Source organism: Thamnophis elegans, chromosome 1, assembly GCF_009769535.1.
Source record: "Thamnophis elegans isolate rThaEle1 chromosome 1, rThaEle1.pri, whole genome shotgun sequence".
Lineage (NCBI taxonomy): Eukaryota > Metazoa > Chordata > Lepidosauria > Squamata > Colubridae > Thamnophis > Thamnophis elegans.
Window position 1 is genome coordinate 64,581,572 of NC_045541.1, and position 14,100 is coordinate 64,595,671.

Genomic DNA, 14,100 nt, shown 5'->3' on the forward strand with positions numbered 1-14,100 from the left:
GCAGTTTTTTTCTAGCTATAGAGTGAAAAATGACAGAGCAAAGAACTTGTATTAAGTTCTCATTATATCCCTGTGACAAGAGTGCAGTTTTTTGAAACTGGTACAGGATATTCACACCATTCTGAATGTTATTTCATTGGAATGTAGCTCAAAAGAAAAGGTTTTCTTTTTCATACACTCATGTAGCACATATGCAACATGGATTAGTTGCTTTTTAAAGCTTTGTGGCATAGCAAGGTAAGTCTGACTCTATTTAAAGAAAATAAATCGGTGACATTAATACCAGTTTCAGGAATAAAACGTATGTCCTTACAACACCGATCACTTTTTAAAGGTGATGGTGCTTCTAGCTTTCATTTCTGTGATATAACCCAGTTAGAACAGAAATGGAGGGAAGAGACTACTAGTATACAGTCTGTATAAAAAGATGGCATATACAATATAGATTTTTGCTGAACCAGGCATGGTAGGGGGTGGGGTGTCAGTATACTATGATTACTGTAACTCCTTTTCAGTTTTCCCTATCAGTTGTGAAACATACATATCCCTGCCCAACCTAGAGTAGCTTTCTTCTGAAGCAGTGGCCCCCAACATCAGAACAGTCAATGTGCTAGCAGGAATATTAGAATTTTAGTCTTTGTAAGTCTCTTCATTAAGACATTTGAATTTACTCAAAGGGGGATAACATATCCAAGGAAAATGCAGGAAGGCAATAAGATTTTAACTTTTTTAGAGGATGCAGCACGAAGGCTAATTGTACCATATGTACAGTAGCTGTAAAATGGAAACTGATCAAGAGATATTTTTGATTAAGGGCCAAATGTAGCAGCCAGGAATATGCAAAATAATATGACTTGGGGATGGCAAAGCTACCACGGCTGAACTTGACATGCTGATTTTGATGACATGCCAATATTTACCCACCCCCCAAAAACCATGTCCTGTTCTTGCACAATTTTCAGATACTGTGGAGGCTGTATGAGAATGGGATGCACTCAGATGCTGCTTCCAGCTCCACCAAAAACCTCGCAAGAACAGGTGCATGCTTTCTTGCAATATTCAGAAGCTGCACACGTATGCGATGTGCTCTTGCATGATCTTCTGGAAGTCACAAGAGGACCATGCACGGCCTCTGAAACCCCTGAAAATCACAGAACTGGGACAGAATTTGGTAGCTGCAGAGGGTGTCGAAGAGGATTCTCCAAAATTGCTTTAAGAACAAAACCCTTGTGCAACCTGAAGGAGCCTTGGGTAGACCACAGATACCCATCTACAGAAACGGAGCTCCGCCTATAGTGGTGCAGATCCTGTGGAGCACTGGCCATGGGCCAACTGCACCTCAAGGGAATGAGGTGGCCTTTTTTTAGTGGTAGCAGTGATGCTAGGGCTGAAGACAAGGCCCAGGTCTCAACTTTGGGCCCACCCTTGGCTCCTCTTCCCCGAAGGGGGCAGCAAATAGAGAATTGCGCCTTTGTTTATGAGATACACTAGCAGAGTTAAGTATTTTCTGAACATTTGCTATACAAGTGATTGTGAACCTGGCTCAGCATAACTATTGAATGCAGTTACTATTGCACTGTTAAAGCTAACAAGATCTCAGCTTGAGCACAGTCCCATTAAGATTTTCTGAACTTTTTTCTTTCATGGGTTTCAATAAACAAAAATCAGATACATGCTCAGACTTAATGTCTATGATAGGTTTGGGCCAATCACAGTGCTTTTAATGGAATGGCTTGGATTTAAAATGTTACTTGGTAGTTTGTTGGTTTTTGCAACATTGTAGCCTGGCATCCTATTCTGACACCTGCAGTTCATAAAACATAGTATTTTAAAAGGCAACTTTTATTCCCAAAATATATAAAGAAGTATAGAATTTCCACAGCTGGAAAATAGGTGAATAATTTATTGTTCAGAAATAAGCTCAGTTTCTTCAACTAATTCAATTCTTATTTTAAATCAAAATGTCCTCATTCTTTGATTTAAAGTTTTGTATCAAAAGATGAATTTGCTTTTGTGGGAAGTGATATCGAATGGGTGCAGACATAATTGTTTCAAGGTAATGTGCAAAGTCTATATTGTAACCGAAAATTTTATTACTTTGCCAAAATTATCAGTAGAGATGGTGTGTTTTTTAGGCTATGCTGTTCAGTTTACAATTACATATATTTCCTTTGTCAAGTAAGGCAGCCAGAACTACTAGACAAGCTCTGAGCAAAAATTGCATTAGATAGAAATGCTCCATGTGAATTCTGTCTGGGACAAACACATCACTGTAGTTTAGATACAAGTCAAGCTTGCTTTAATGAAGAAGACGGTCCAGACAAAGTAGAGCATTTATAGCTATTCTTCTCCCTCCTCTTCCTCTTCATATGAATCAAGGCCCACCTCTTCATAATCCTTCTCTAGAGCGGCCATATCTTCACGAGCCTCAGAGAACTCCCCTTCTTCCATCCCTTCCCCAACATACCAGTGCACGAAGGCCCGCTTGGCATACATTAGATCAAACTTGTGATCCAGGCGGGCCCAGGCCTCAGCAATGGCTGTGGTGTTGCTCAGCATGCACACTGCCCGCTGAACTTTGGCTAGGTCTCCCCCAGGAACTGCAGTGGGAGGCTGGTAATTGATGCCCACTTTAAAGCCTGTAGGACACCAGTCTACAAACTGGATGCTGCGCTTGGTCTTAATGGCAGCAATGGCAGCATTGACATCCTTAGGCACCACATCCCCTCGATACAAAAGGCAGCAGGCCATGTATTTGCCATGGCGGGGGTCACACTTCACCATCTGGTTAGCAGGCTCAAAGCAAGAATTTGTGATCTCAGCCACAGAAAGCTGCTCGTGATAGGCCTTCTCTGCAGAGATGACCGGAGCATAGGTAGCCAGAGGGAAATGGATACGAGGGTAGGGCACTAGATTGGTCTGGAACTCTGTCAGGTCTACATTCAGAGCCCCATCAAAGCGCAGTGAGGCAGTGATGGAGGACACAATCTGGCTGATAAGGCGGTTGAGGTTTGTGTAAGTTGGCCGCTCAATGTCCAGATTCCTTCGGCAAATATCATAGATGGCTTCGTTGTCCACCATGAAAGCACAATCTGAGTGCTCAAGGGTGGTATGTGTGGTGAGGATTGAGTTGTAGGGCTCCACCACAGCTGTGGAGACCTGTGGAGCTGGGTAAATAGCAAATTCTAATTTGGATTTCTTGCCATAATCAACAGAGAGACGTTCCATCAGCAAGGAAGTAAATCCTGAGCCAGTTCCTCCTCCAAAGCTGTGAAAGACCAAAAATCCTTGGAGTCCTGTACATTGGTCAGCCTGTGAAAAAGAAATTATCACCCATCAGTTTGTATGTCTTAGGTTACAATGCAAAGTATTATTCTTACCTGGCAAATCTGAACAAGAAAACCCATTCCACTATTTTATTTACTTTCTACAGATTTCTGTCTCAACAAATTGGTTACTTGGAGGTCATTTTCTTGTGCCTCAGGATATTAGCCCCAAATCATTAACTACACACACAAAATCTCCTTATACAACCAAGCCAGGCATGGCATCTTTTCTGTTTCATAATTAATTAACAGCAAGTAATTTTTCAAGGTTAGAAGGCAGCACCTGGTATTACTATTATGGCAACCAATTACACAAGGTAACAGGGTTGGCTAGAGTGCAATGAAGAAATTCACTGGAATGTCAAGTATAGTTCAAGTGTCCTGAGAACTTGCGCTTGGTTCCAGGAAGGAAGAGGGACTGCTTGCCAATCAGCTGCAAACCCCTCCCCCCACATATCCTTCCTCCCCAGAGATTCAAAGAAGCTTCTGACCACAGTTAGAAGCAAGGGAAAAAAAGAGCGAGCAAGCAATGAGCAGATAAAGAGGAACTAAAAAGAAGTGATAAAAGTTTGGAAGAGCAAAGACAACAACATTTTGAACTGAGAGTGCTTTCTTAGGAATTAGTATATAAATCCAGAGCAACGTTATTACCTTTACAGGGGAAGGAGCACTTATGAATAGGCGGAGATGGGTAGAGCAATGCAGGGACATGAAAGGTATAGGCCCCAAAGCAGTGTTTCTCAACCTTGGCAACTTTAAGCCGTGTGGGGAATTCTGGGAGTTGGAGTTCACATATTTTAAAAGTTGCTGAGATTGAGGAATACTGCCCTAAAGGAATAATGAGTGGCTGAGACAAAATTAGAATTGGGGAACATCACATACAGTAACAGTGATTAGAATCAGGGGGACAGATTATTCTTTCTAGTCAGAATGACGTAAAAAGACAAGGGTGAAGCATAAAGGAAGAGTTCTGTATTTCCCATTCATTTGCATTGCACTCAGCATCCTCAACTTCTAAAGCCCAACAACATGAATAAATGGAATAATGAAATGAAATACAACTACCCACCCTCCAAAGAAGTGTAACATGGCAAAATAATGCCTAGAATTATCCAGAAAGTGCATAAATAACCAACAGCCATCCTGGACCACGAAGCTCCGCTATCCCAACATCTCCACCAGTTTTAGGCAGAGTTCCTTCCATTCCTCCAAAAAGTCTAAATCCCCCCGTCATGCATTGCAGTTATTACCAGTTTGCGAATCCTATCCAACACCAAGTCAATGATCTCCTTGCCAATGGTGTAATGTCCACGGGCATAGTTGTTGGCAGCATCTTCCTTTCCGGTGATTAGTTGCTCTGGATGGAAGAGCTGACGATAAGTGCCAGTACGAATCTCATCTGGAAAAGGTTAAGAGGATGGTAATATAAAGTTTATTACAGTGTAATGTATATTTTCAAGCAAAACAACTATCAAACTGAAGAATTCAACAAGACATGTAAGGAAGGGTTATTGAGTGCAGCAAAAATCTTGCAGAAGCTTAAGACCCAGAGGACTTACAGGCTTCTCATTCTAGGACAGAATCACTTTATCAAGAGGCTACTTTACTGAGTTCTTTCAACTGAATGTCTCTGTGGGAACTGAACAAGGAGTTGGTAAGTCAAGTTTCTTCTCCCATAGGAGCCACACTGAATGGTAATTTTGGGCACGGTAGATACCATACATGTAAGAGTGAACTGGAGAAGAACGTACCTATAAGAAATTCAGACTAAAACCACATATTCTGCTCTGTCCAAGGAAGAACTGAATGAATCTGAGCCTATTTGAGAAGAGTTACTGCTCTTATCCTCCAGGAGGCTTAAGAGTCAAAAATTTCCATAGATTTACTCACCAATCACAGTGGGTTCCAAGTCCACAAAGACAGCCCGGGGGACATGCTTCCCAGCACCAGTTTCACAGAAGAAAGTAGTAAATGAGTCGTCTCCACCACCAATGGTCTTATCACTTGGCATCTGTCCATCTGGCTGAATTCCATGTTCCAGGCAATACAGTTCCCAGCAAGTATTGCCCATCTGCACGCCTGCTTGGCCAACATGGACAGAGATACACTCACGCTACAAAAAGAAGAAAAAAGAAGAGAGATTTTTCAGAGTGGTATCACAACCAAGGCATCAAGCTGTGAGTTTGATAGAGCTAAGATATATCATCTTGTGTACCATTACTGGTGGAAGGGGTTTACGAGGCCATTGGCTCAACGGGGTATTCTTACAAATTAGAGATGATTTTCTTTTCATTTTTGAGAATGGGATATCAGGAATATTTCATTTGGAATTTTAATGAACACTACATCCATATCAAACCTGTATTTGGAATGGAATTGTTTCTATATCTGCTGAAGAAAAGAGCAATAACAATGCAGCATAAGAGATAACAAATGCAGCTCGTGACCCGTCAAAACCGCGCTCGACTAAACCGCGCCCGATTAAACCGCGTCGCTGACATCATCAACGGGCGACAACAGCCAGCACGGAGAAAGAAGGGCGTTTTAAATAGCACTTTGAAAGCAAGCCGATTCAACTTAAGGTAAGGGTTAGCTTTAGGGTTAGGATTAGGTTTAGGTTAAGGGTTAGGTGGGTTAGGTTTAGGGGTTAATTTTAGGTTTAGGTTTACAGCGTGCTTCTGTCTCTGCGCTGTTGTCGCCCTGTTGATGAAGTCAGCGACGCAGTTTAGTCGGACGCGGTTTTGTGGTGGAACCAATGCAGCTTAGCTGCCTATGTACTTCTGCAATTACAAGTTATAGTAACAGGGATAGTACTTACTTAGGTGTTAAGTGTAATACCAAAGTAACTGTTTTGGAAGGGAATAAATGAGCTTGAGCTATTCATTACATCAAGAAGTTTAGGTGACCATTTCAAAATGAAATGGCGGCAATTCCTGAAGTCAGCAAAACAGGAAGCAGAGTTAAGAAATCTATTGCATAACAAAGCCGCAAGAAACTTTGTACAAACTGCCAGCCTGTGCACTTCCACGCCTTCCACTTCACATGTGCAAATAGAATTTCCTTTTCATACCTACATATCAATAGCCTATAAAATGCTAGCATGTTCATTTCCCACATTATACATAGCACACAAATAAGTTTAAATTAAATGCCCCTCTCTCACAGATACACTCTGGCAGCACCCAAAGTAAGAAAACATGTTAGGGCACAACATCTTCCCTCTCCCTAAGGCATGGGTGGGAACTTATGGTCCTCCAGATGTTGCAGGACTTATCATTTGCCATGAACTGCTGAGAGTTGTAGCTCAGCAAGATCTGGATTCTTTTCTCTGAAATCCAAATTTAAGTTTAGACATTTCCTACCCAATAAAGTATCAAGACAGTGGTGATGTTCACTGTAGCAGATTTCAGTTCAGAAGTTCAGAAAGAAGTCACAACTGCAAAGATAGCAAAGCTCATTGGAGCTCAATCAAGAAAGAAATACGAAGAAGGAAAAAGGACCCTGTTATTCATCATCTCCCTAAAGACATTTAGGTCTAAAAGCCAAGCTTCCCTGAATTATCTGCAGCCCTGCAACAACACCCTCAAGTCCACTATACTGTGGAACAAAGTGATCAAGATGGTTAAAGCCAAATACCGTATTTTTGGAGTATAAGACGCACCTTTTTTCCTCTAAAAGATGCTGAAAATCTGAGTGTGTATTATACACCAAATACAGCATTTTTTCCTCCTGAAGCCCTGCCCCTTCACCAAAATGGCCATGCATAGCCTTATGGAGGCTTTCAGACAGCCCCTGAAGGCTGGGGAGGGCAGAAATGAGCAAAAAACGGGTCATAAGACTATGCATGCAACCTTTTGACAAAAATAAATGGCCCGTGTTCGCGAAAAACAGGCTGGTTTTCTTGCTCATTTGTGGGGGCCCCACCCCCACCCCCAAGGCTAATCATGCCTCTTTTTTTGGAAAAAAATGGGCCCTTTTTCATGAAAAACAGGCCGTTTTGGGGAGGTTTGCAGAGTACAACCCCCCCTCCCTTTCAGAAATCTGTTTAGTTAGAGTGGTTGATGAGAATTATATTGATCAAGTGCTGTCCCAGCAGAAACAAAGTTTTAGGTGCTACAGGTTGTCAGCTATTTCCTTCTCCAGCACATGGATAAATACACCTGGAAACATCTACCTACCTACCAACCTACTTACTGTATTTCTCTCTATCTCCCCCCTCTATCTACCTATATACCTACCTATCAGGGACGTGCAGTCACTAGAGGCAAGGGAGGTGGAGCCTCACCAGTCTCCTCAGGAAAAAAAAAGAAATTTAAATATTTTTTTAAATAATTAAAGCCAAGATAGTTGCTACCAGATTCCAGGTCACAGTGGCTTGGTGTCTGCTTAGTGTTAACCAAAGCAGGAGGCGAGAGAACTCGGGGCCTCTTTTCCATAAGGAATTTTTTGCCTTCTAAAAGTTAAGAAAGAGTTAAAAGGCAAAGAAGTTCAGATGCAAAAGAGGCACTAATTCTCCCGCCTCCTGATCTGGGAGCAGCGAATCATGTCTTCTTGAGCACGCTTACTTTGGGCGGGTTATTTCGGAGGGCGTGCGTCAGAGGAGAGGAGTGGGGGAGAAGGAGGAGGCTCGCTCTTTGCTGCAGACCTGGGCGCTTGGCAGCTCCCGCGATGCAAAGTGCCCCGCCGCCCCCCCGCCTAGAGAAGCAGCGCTGCCTTGTCTCACAGCCGGGGCTGCTCCGGGCCGCCGGCCGCTGGCACGCACTCCTGCGAGAGCCTCTGCGCAGCGCCGGGAGGCCGCGGAGAAGCTTCGCTCCACTTCTCACCCAGCCTCCCCCCAGAGGCGATCCGGGACTTCCAGCAGCGGAGCCTGGAAAAGCAGGCCGGGGCAGCGGGTGGGCGGCAGCATCGGGGACTGCGGGGCACTTTGCATCGCAGGAGCCGCCAAGCGCCTTTGCTGCAGACCCGGGCGCTTGGCTGCTCCCGTGATGCAAATTCCCCCCCCCCGCCGAGGCTGACCCCTGCCCTGCTGAGCTGCTTCGCAAAAGGATGCCCAGCTGAGCCTCACCAGGTATAAACCTCACCGCACGTCACTGCTACCTATATACTCTTTCTCTCTCTCTCCCTACCTATCTACTGTATCTCTCTCTATTTTTCTCTCTCTATCCCTCTACTTATCAACCTACCTACTCTCTTTTTCTCTCCCTACATATATTGTATTTCTCTATCTCTCTCTATTTCTCTCTCTCTAAGCCTCTACTTATCTACACTCTCTCTCCCTCCCTCCCTACTGTATTTCTCTCTCTATCCCTTTATCTACCTACCTACCTACTCTCTTTATCTCTTTATCTCCTTATCTACGTACTGTATTTCTCTCTCTCCCTCTCTGTATCTACTTTTTTAAAAAAATTGCCTCTTCAAAATCTGGGTGCATCTTATACTCCGAAAAATACAGTAGATATAGCTCAAAGATTTCAAATGTTTGCTGGTGAATGTGTGCCTGCTGATGTTTAGTGGATCAAATATTTAGTATCAGGGCAGGGCAGCTACCGTGTTTCCCTAAAAATATGTCAGGGTCTTATATTCCTTTTACCTACAAAATATGGCTTGGGCTTTATTAGGGGGGGAGGGTTTATTGTTTTGGGGTTGCCGGGCGGCTGCTCTCTTGCGAACGGGCTCCCAAAGAGTCGGGCACAGCCTCAGGGGCGAATGGCTGTGTTGCGCTCTCACAGCAGCGCAACACAACAGCCATGAAGCAACCACGCTCACAAGCAGTCATCCAGCAAACCCCCTTTGCAGCTGGGCACAGCGCCATTCACTGACCTAGCGGTATCGCCAAGCCGCGTGAGTACCTGTTTGCCACGGCCCGGCTCCTGCGGCTTGGAGTGAATGGCTGTCCGTGGTGCCAGTGAATGGCGCTCTGCAAGGCTGGAGAGGGGGGGTGCGCGAGCAGCTGTTCCACTCTTGCTCACCCGCCTCCCAGCCTCACGATGCATGGCCCAGCTCTCATTACAGAGCCAGGGCAGCTCCACTGCCACCATCCCAGCCTGGCTTTTTCCATGGCTTCCAACCCGAGTCTTTCGGCAGTGGCCGCTCTGGGCATACGCTCTATGGTTGTGGGCCAGCTGCCTGCAGTGTACAACCATAAAGCGTGAGCCCAGAGTGGCCACTGCCAAAACACTCGGGTTGGCAGCCACGGAAAAAGCCAGGCTGGGATGGCGGCGGCGGAGGTGCTCTGGCTCCATGAGAGCTGGGCCATGCATTGGGAGGTGGGTGAGCGAGAGCAGAACAGCTGCTTGCGCAATCCCCCTCTCCAGCCATGCAGAGCACCATTCACTGACATTTGGAAGGCACCAAGCTGCGAGAGCCGGTGAACGGGCGCTTATGCAGCTTGGTGATACCCCTAGGTCAGTGAATGGCGCTGTGCCTGGCTGCAAATGGGGTTTGCCTGGTGGCTGCTCGTGAATGTGGTCGCTTCATGGCTGTTGTGTTGTGCTGCTGCGACAGCACAACATAGCCATTCGCCCATGAGGCTGTGCCCGGCTCTTTGGGAGCCCGCTTGCAAGAGAGCAGCCGCCCGGCAACCCTCCTCTTCAGCTGGGCACAGCGCTGCTCACCAACCTAGCGGTATGCCAAAGGTGCCAAGCAATGCAATCACCTTTGCCTCCCCCCCAGGTTCCCGCGGCTTGGCATCTTTGGGATACTGCTAGGTTGGTGAGCGGCGCTCTGCCTGGCTGGAGGTGGGGGGTTGTCCAGGGGGCTTATATTTTTGTCCACCAGAAAAATGTGGCATGCCTGTATTATGAGGACATGTCATATTTTCGGGGAAACACGGTATTTGTTGAAACAGTCTGCTGAACCACTTTATCCATGGAGTTGCTAACCTCCTTTGTGAGGTCATCGAAATTAGGTACTGCATGAACCTGAGCACATATAACACTGTTTTAAATAAAAATGTAATTCCAAGATGGCCATATTATCCATCTTTCCAAGGAGAAGGAGTGAGTTCAGAGTAAGTAATGCTTGGATAGAAATGGTCTGGTTTAATTTTTTTTTAAGTGAGAGAACTTTAAACCCAAGGAGAGGTGGCATCTGAATACTGTATGTGAATAGGATACTATATATGGAATCTTACTTATAGTTTTAAAAGTAGGCATTCTCTCTGAAATGGTAAAACCATATTTGTATTCCAGCTGCAAATGTACATTATGGAACTAATTGTGTTTCTTCATAGTGGTAATTTATTCATATGGAGAATGAGGCCTAAGCATCTATCAGATTAGATCCTACTCAGAACCCCCTTCACTGGATCCCTGGTAGTGGGGAAAATCAAGCAAACCTGACTCATAGATGATGCCGATTCCAGAAGGAACATAAACCTAGACAGACGTTTCCTTAACCAGTCAAACATTCTAAGAGTTTCAATCCTAACACACAGAGAATGCCACGTTGGTCAAAGGTGTTTCACAGCTGTGCTGTACTCTTTTACAGCTCCCTTCTAGAATGCATACAAACAGAATCATAAAACCAAAAACACACAACCATAAGGACAAACCAGTAAGCCATTGCTAACTGGGAGAGGTGAGCCAGATTGAGATGATAAACTATTCTTGTCCCAAATGAGTGACATAATTGCCCCATAAAACTCTATGCTAGTTTTGCCTGTATAAGCCCCTTCCCCCATCATACAGCATCTCTCATTCACTTATTCAAGGCACAATTACCCAAGATAGCATTCTCAAGCTATTTATACTGTACATTAAGAGCTCAAATTAAGTAGTGTAGTACAGGGGATAAAACCAGAGGCAATATAAATCCATACGGAAATTAATTCTTGGCTATAGTCCCAACTCCACAGAAGTAAAATATTACAGTTTTGTGACAGAGTAAAATAGTACATAACATTAAATTAAATTTGGAAATAAAATCATGTTTAGATTTTCCAATCCCTTCCAGGCTTGTTAACTAAATGAAAGACATTTATTTTAAAGGGGGAAAGGACTTAGGTACTCTTACACAAGGTGATAAAATCCTATTAAACTCAATATCAAGTAATTCTATAAAAATGATAGGAGTGCATATAATTATCTTCATTCCTTGCAGAATAAACAGAAAAAGAGAACAAATACCTTATTTTTTTAACTTGCTGAGTCATTGAATGTTACCAGGGAACACATAGGAAAGACATATTTGGTAAAAATTTGTGTCATTGCAAGGCTCTTACTGATAATTAATGAAGTGTTTTTATTAGCTGCATATTATTTGTTCAGTACTATACTCACCTATCAATTTGCCATACTCTATAACCATGGTTTTATTTGGGTTCCCACCCCAAACCCCCAATTCCCAACAGCATCCATAACCGATGCTGACAAATCCAATTGCACCAGTACTATGAATCATCAAAATTCAGAGAATGATGTCAGGGAATAGTCCCTGAATACAAGTTCTAAAGTCAAGTTTAATCTTTGCTACAATTTGCTACATGACCTTGAGCAAATTCTTACCCTCAGTTCCTCATATGGAAATACTGGCCTATCATGCCTAGCCCATAAATAAAAGAATTACTGAATGGCATCTCTGGAAATACTTCATACACTTGCACCTCTGAATAAAAGTGTGCCCACTAACATCCCGATTGGCTTATTGCTTTTTAATCCTCCCAATTAAAAAAACACCACTCTTTAACAAAGTACACCTCTCATTCTAAGGTATTAACGGTCTGATTTGAATGTTATGTGAGTGCAGACAATACAGGTAGTTGACTTACAGTTCATTTAGTGACCATTCAAAGTTACAATGGCCCTGAAAAATGTGACTTATGACCATTTTCTTCTTCCTTTGCAGCATCCCCATGGTCATGTGATCAAAATTCAGATGCTGTTTTTCAAAGTCGTGTGATCACCTTTTACAACCTTCTGGCAAGCAAAGTCAAATGGGAAGCCAGATTCACTCAACTACTGGGTTGCTAACTTATCAACTGCAGCGATTCACTTAACAACTGTGGCAGGCAAGGTTGTAAAACGGAGCAAAACTCACTTAACAAATTTCCCACTTGACATAAATATTGGGGCTCAATCGTGGTCGTAAGTCGAGGACAACTGGTAATGGCAAACAAGTTGGATGACTTAGCATGCTATAAATCCAATCAACTGTGCTTTATTCAGCAAACTACAAAACAGCAAACCAAGACAGTGTAATGTGTGAACCAGATCTCTTACAGGCCCCTTAGAACAAATTCAGCGATTTTGCTGTGTAGAAAAAGCCCCATCGCCAACGATACAGATAAGGCGGCCGGGAGGAACGCTTAAATGGCGCGAATATTCGTAACTTTTCCTTCCGAGATTCGAATCGAGAGCCGTAATTGGCTAGCCAAAACGAACAAGCTATTTAAAAAAAAGCCCTGGCTTCCGCTTTCCACACCCCATTCGCTCATATTCACAAGTGACGCAGTTTAAAAAAAAACGGCAACACTTATGCAAAAACGCCCCAGCCTCCAGGGAACTGGATCCCGGAGCTGGGAGAACGAGTCTGCTCCTTGGAAAACATAGGCAACCACCCACCCACCCACCAACTCGTCCCCACGCCCGCCCGGCCGTAGTGGCAGAAAGGGGGGCTGCTTCCCGCTCGCTGAGACTGAAATACTAAATATAGGACACCCTTTCTCAAAGTACAGATCCCCCCCTCCTTCACGAAATGAAACAGGAGAGGCAATTACCTACTTTGGCCAGAAGCCCGGCCAGGGGCCCAGCTATTTCCAGCTCCAGAATTTCGCTGGAAGCCGATCGGAGGAGCGTCACAGCCCGATGCTCCCTTCTTTCTACCTGCCTATTAATAACCTCTTACTCCCCCATCGGCGAGTATTGGGGGGGGGGGAGACGAGTATAGAGGACCATCTGCCCCACGAGTCACGACTCTGCAGAACGAGAATATTCTCTCCCCCCCCACCTTCGCTCGGTTCCTTTGCCAGCCTCCCTTGCCAATGAGCAAACCTGCGCCTCAAACCCAGCTGTTCCTGCTCTTTGCACCAGCGCGGGGTAGTAAGAGAAACGGCGAATCGAGTGAGTGCGCAAAACTACTAGCGTTAGAGGCCTGGGCCTCTTTCGCCCCCGCTCACTCCGCGTGTCTAGAACACGCGCCTGCATTTTCTCTTGCCGCGCGGTCATCCCCGTTCTCTTTGCTCTCCGCATAGGCCAGGTGAGGTGGGCTGAGAACTGGAGGAGAGCCCCCACCACCACCACGGACAACCAAAACCTTCACCTTGACCGGAGAGCGGAAGAACTCAAAAGCGAGCCCAGCCTGTTATACCGGACGGCCACAGTCTAACCCTGAAGCGTGCCAGCTTCCGCGCGGGCGGCCTAGGACGCGTGTCCCATTCGGTAGCGCAGGGAGGCTTTGCTACAGTAGTAGCACCCGAGACGCTTACACTCCCCATACACCATCACTTACCATGGTGTAAAGTATGGCGGGGCTGAAATCTCACGCTGAGTCGGTGCGACGGAGCCTCGGTGAGATGCAGCTGCGCCTAGTGTAACTCGCTCTACCGCAGTGGCCTTATAAAGGAGGGGCGGGCAGCCCTGCCAGAAGGAGGCGTGCCTAAAAGGTCGCTCCTCCTGAGCCTTCGTGGTGAACTGGCGACGCGGCTCTTAGGAAGGGAGGCGTTCGTTCTCAACTGGAAGCGGGGAAGGCCAAGCTTGGAAGGCCACCGTGCTAGATGACCCCCCCCCCCCTTCAATTTTTGATGGAGGCCACACAACTTTAAAGAAACGGCCTTCTC

The 14,100-nt window shown here is 45.1% G+C and overlaps 1 protein-coding gene across 1 annotated transcript; it reads right to left on the reverse strand.

Moving 5' to 3' along the window:
• Positions 1 to 1,883: 1,883 nt before the first annotated feature.
• On the reverse strand, positions 1,884 to 13,876 carry TUBA4A (tubulin alpha 4a). The gene is made up of 4 exons (XM_032217805.1): positions 13,773 to 13,876; positions 5,217 to 5,439; positions 4,577 to 4,725; positions 1,884 to 3,312 (listed from the first exon to the last, which is right to left on the reverse strand). Exons 1-4 carry the CDS (start codon positions 13,773 to 13,775, stop codon positions 2,341 to 2,343), a joined length of 1,347 nt encoding a protein of 448 aa, XP_032073696.1. The 5' UTR covers positions 13,776 to 13,876; the 3' UTR covers positions 1,884 to 2,340.
• Between the last annotated feature and the right edge of the window lie 224 nt (positions 13,877 to 14,100).

What these genes read in the sequence shown, in the direction of transcription:
- TUBA4A (XM_032217805.1), bottom strand. An exon ending in CTTGGAACCCACTGTGATTG is followed by an intron (nt 4,726 to 5,216) that starts GTGAGTAAATCT and finishes AACCTTTTCCAG; the next exon opens with ATGAGATTCGTACTGGCACT. An exon ending in TGGATAGGATTCGCAAACTG is followed by an intron (nt 3,313 to 4,576) that starts GTAATAACTGCA and finishes TCTTTTTCACAG; the next exon opens with GCTGACCAATGTACAGGACT.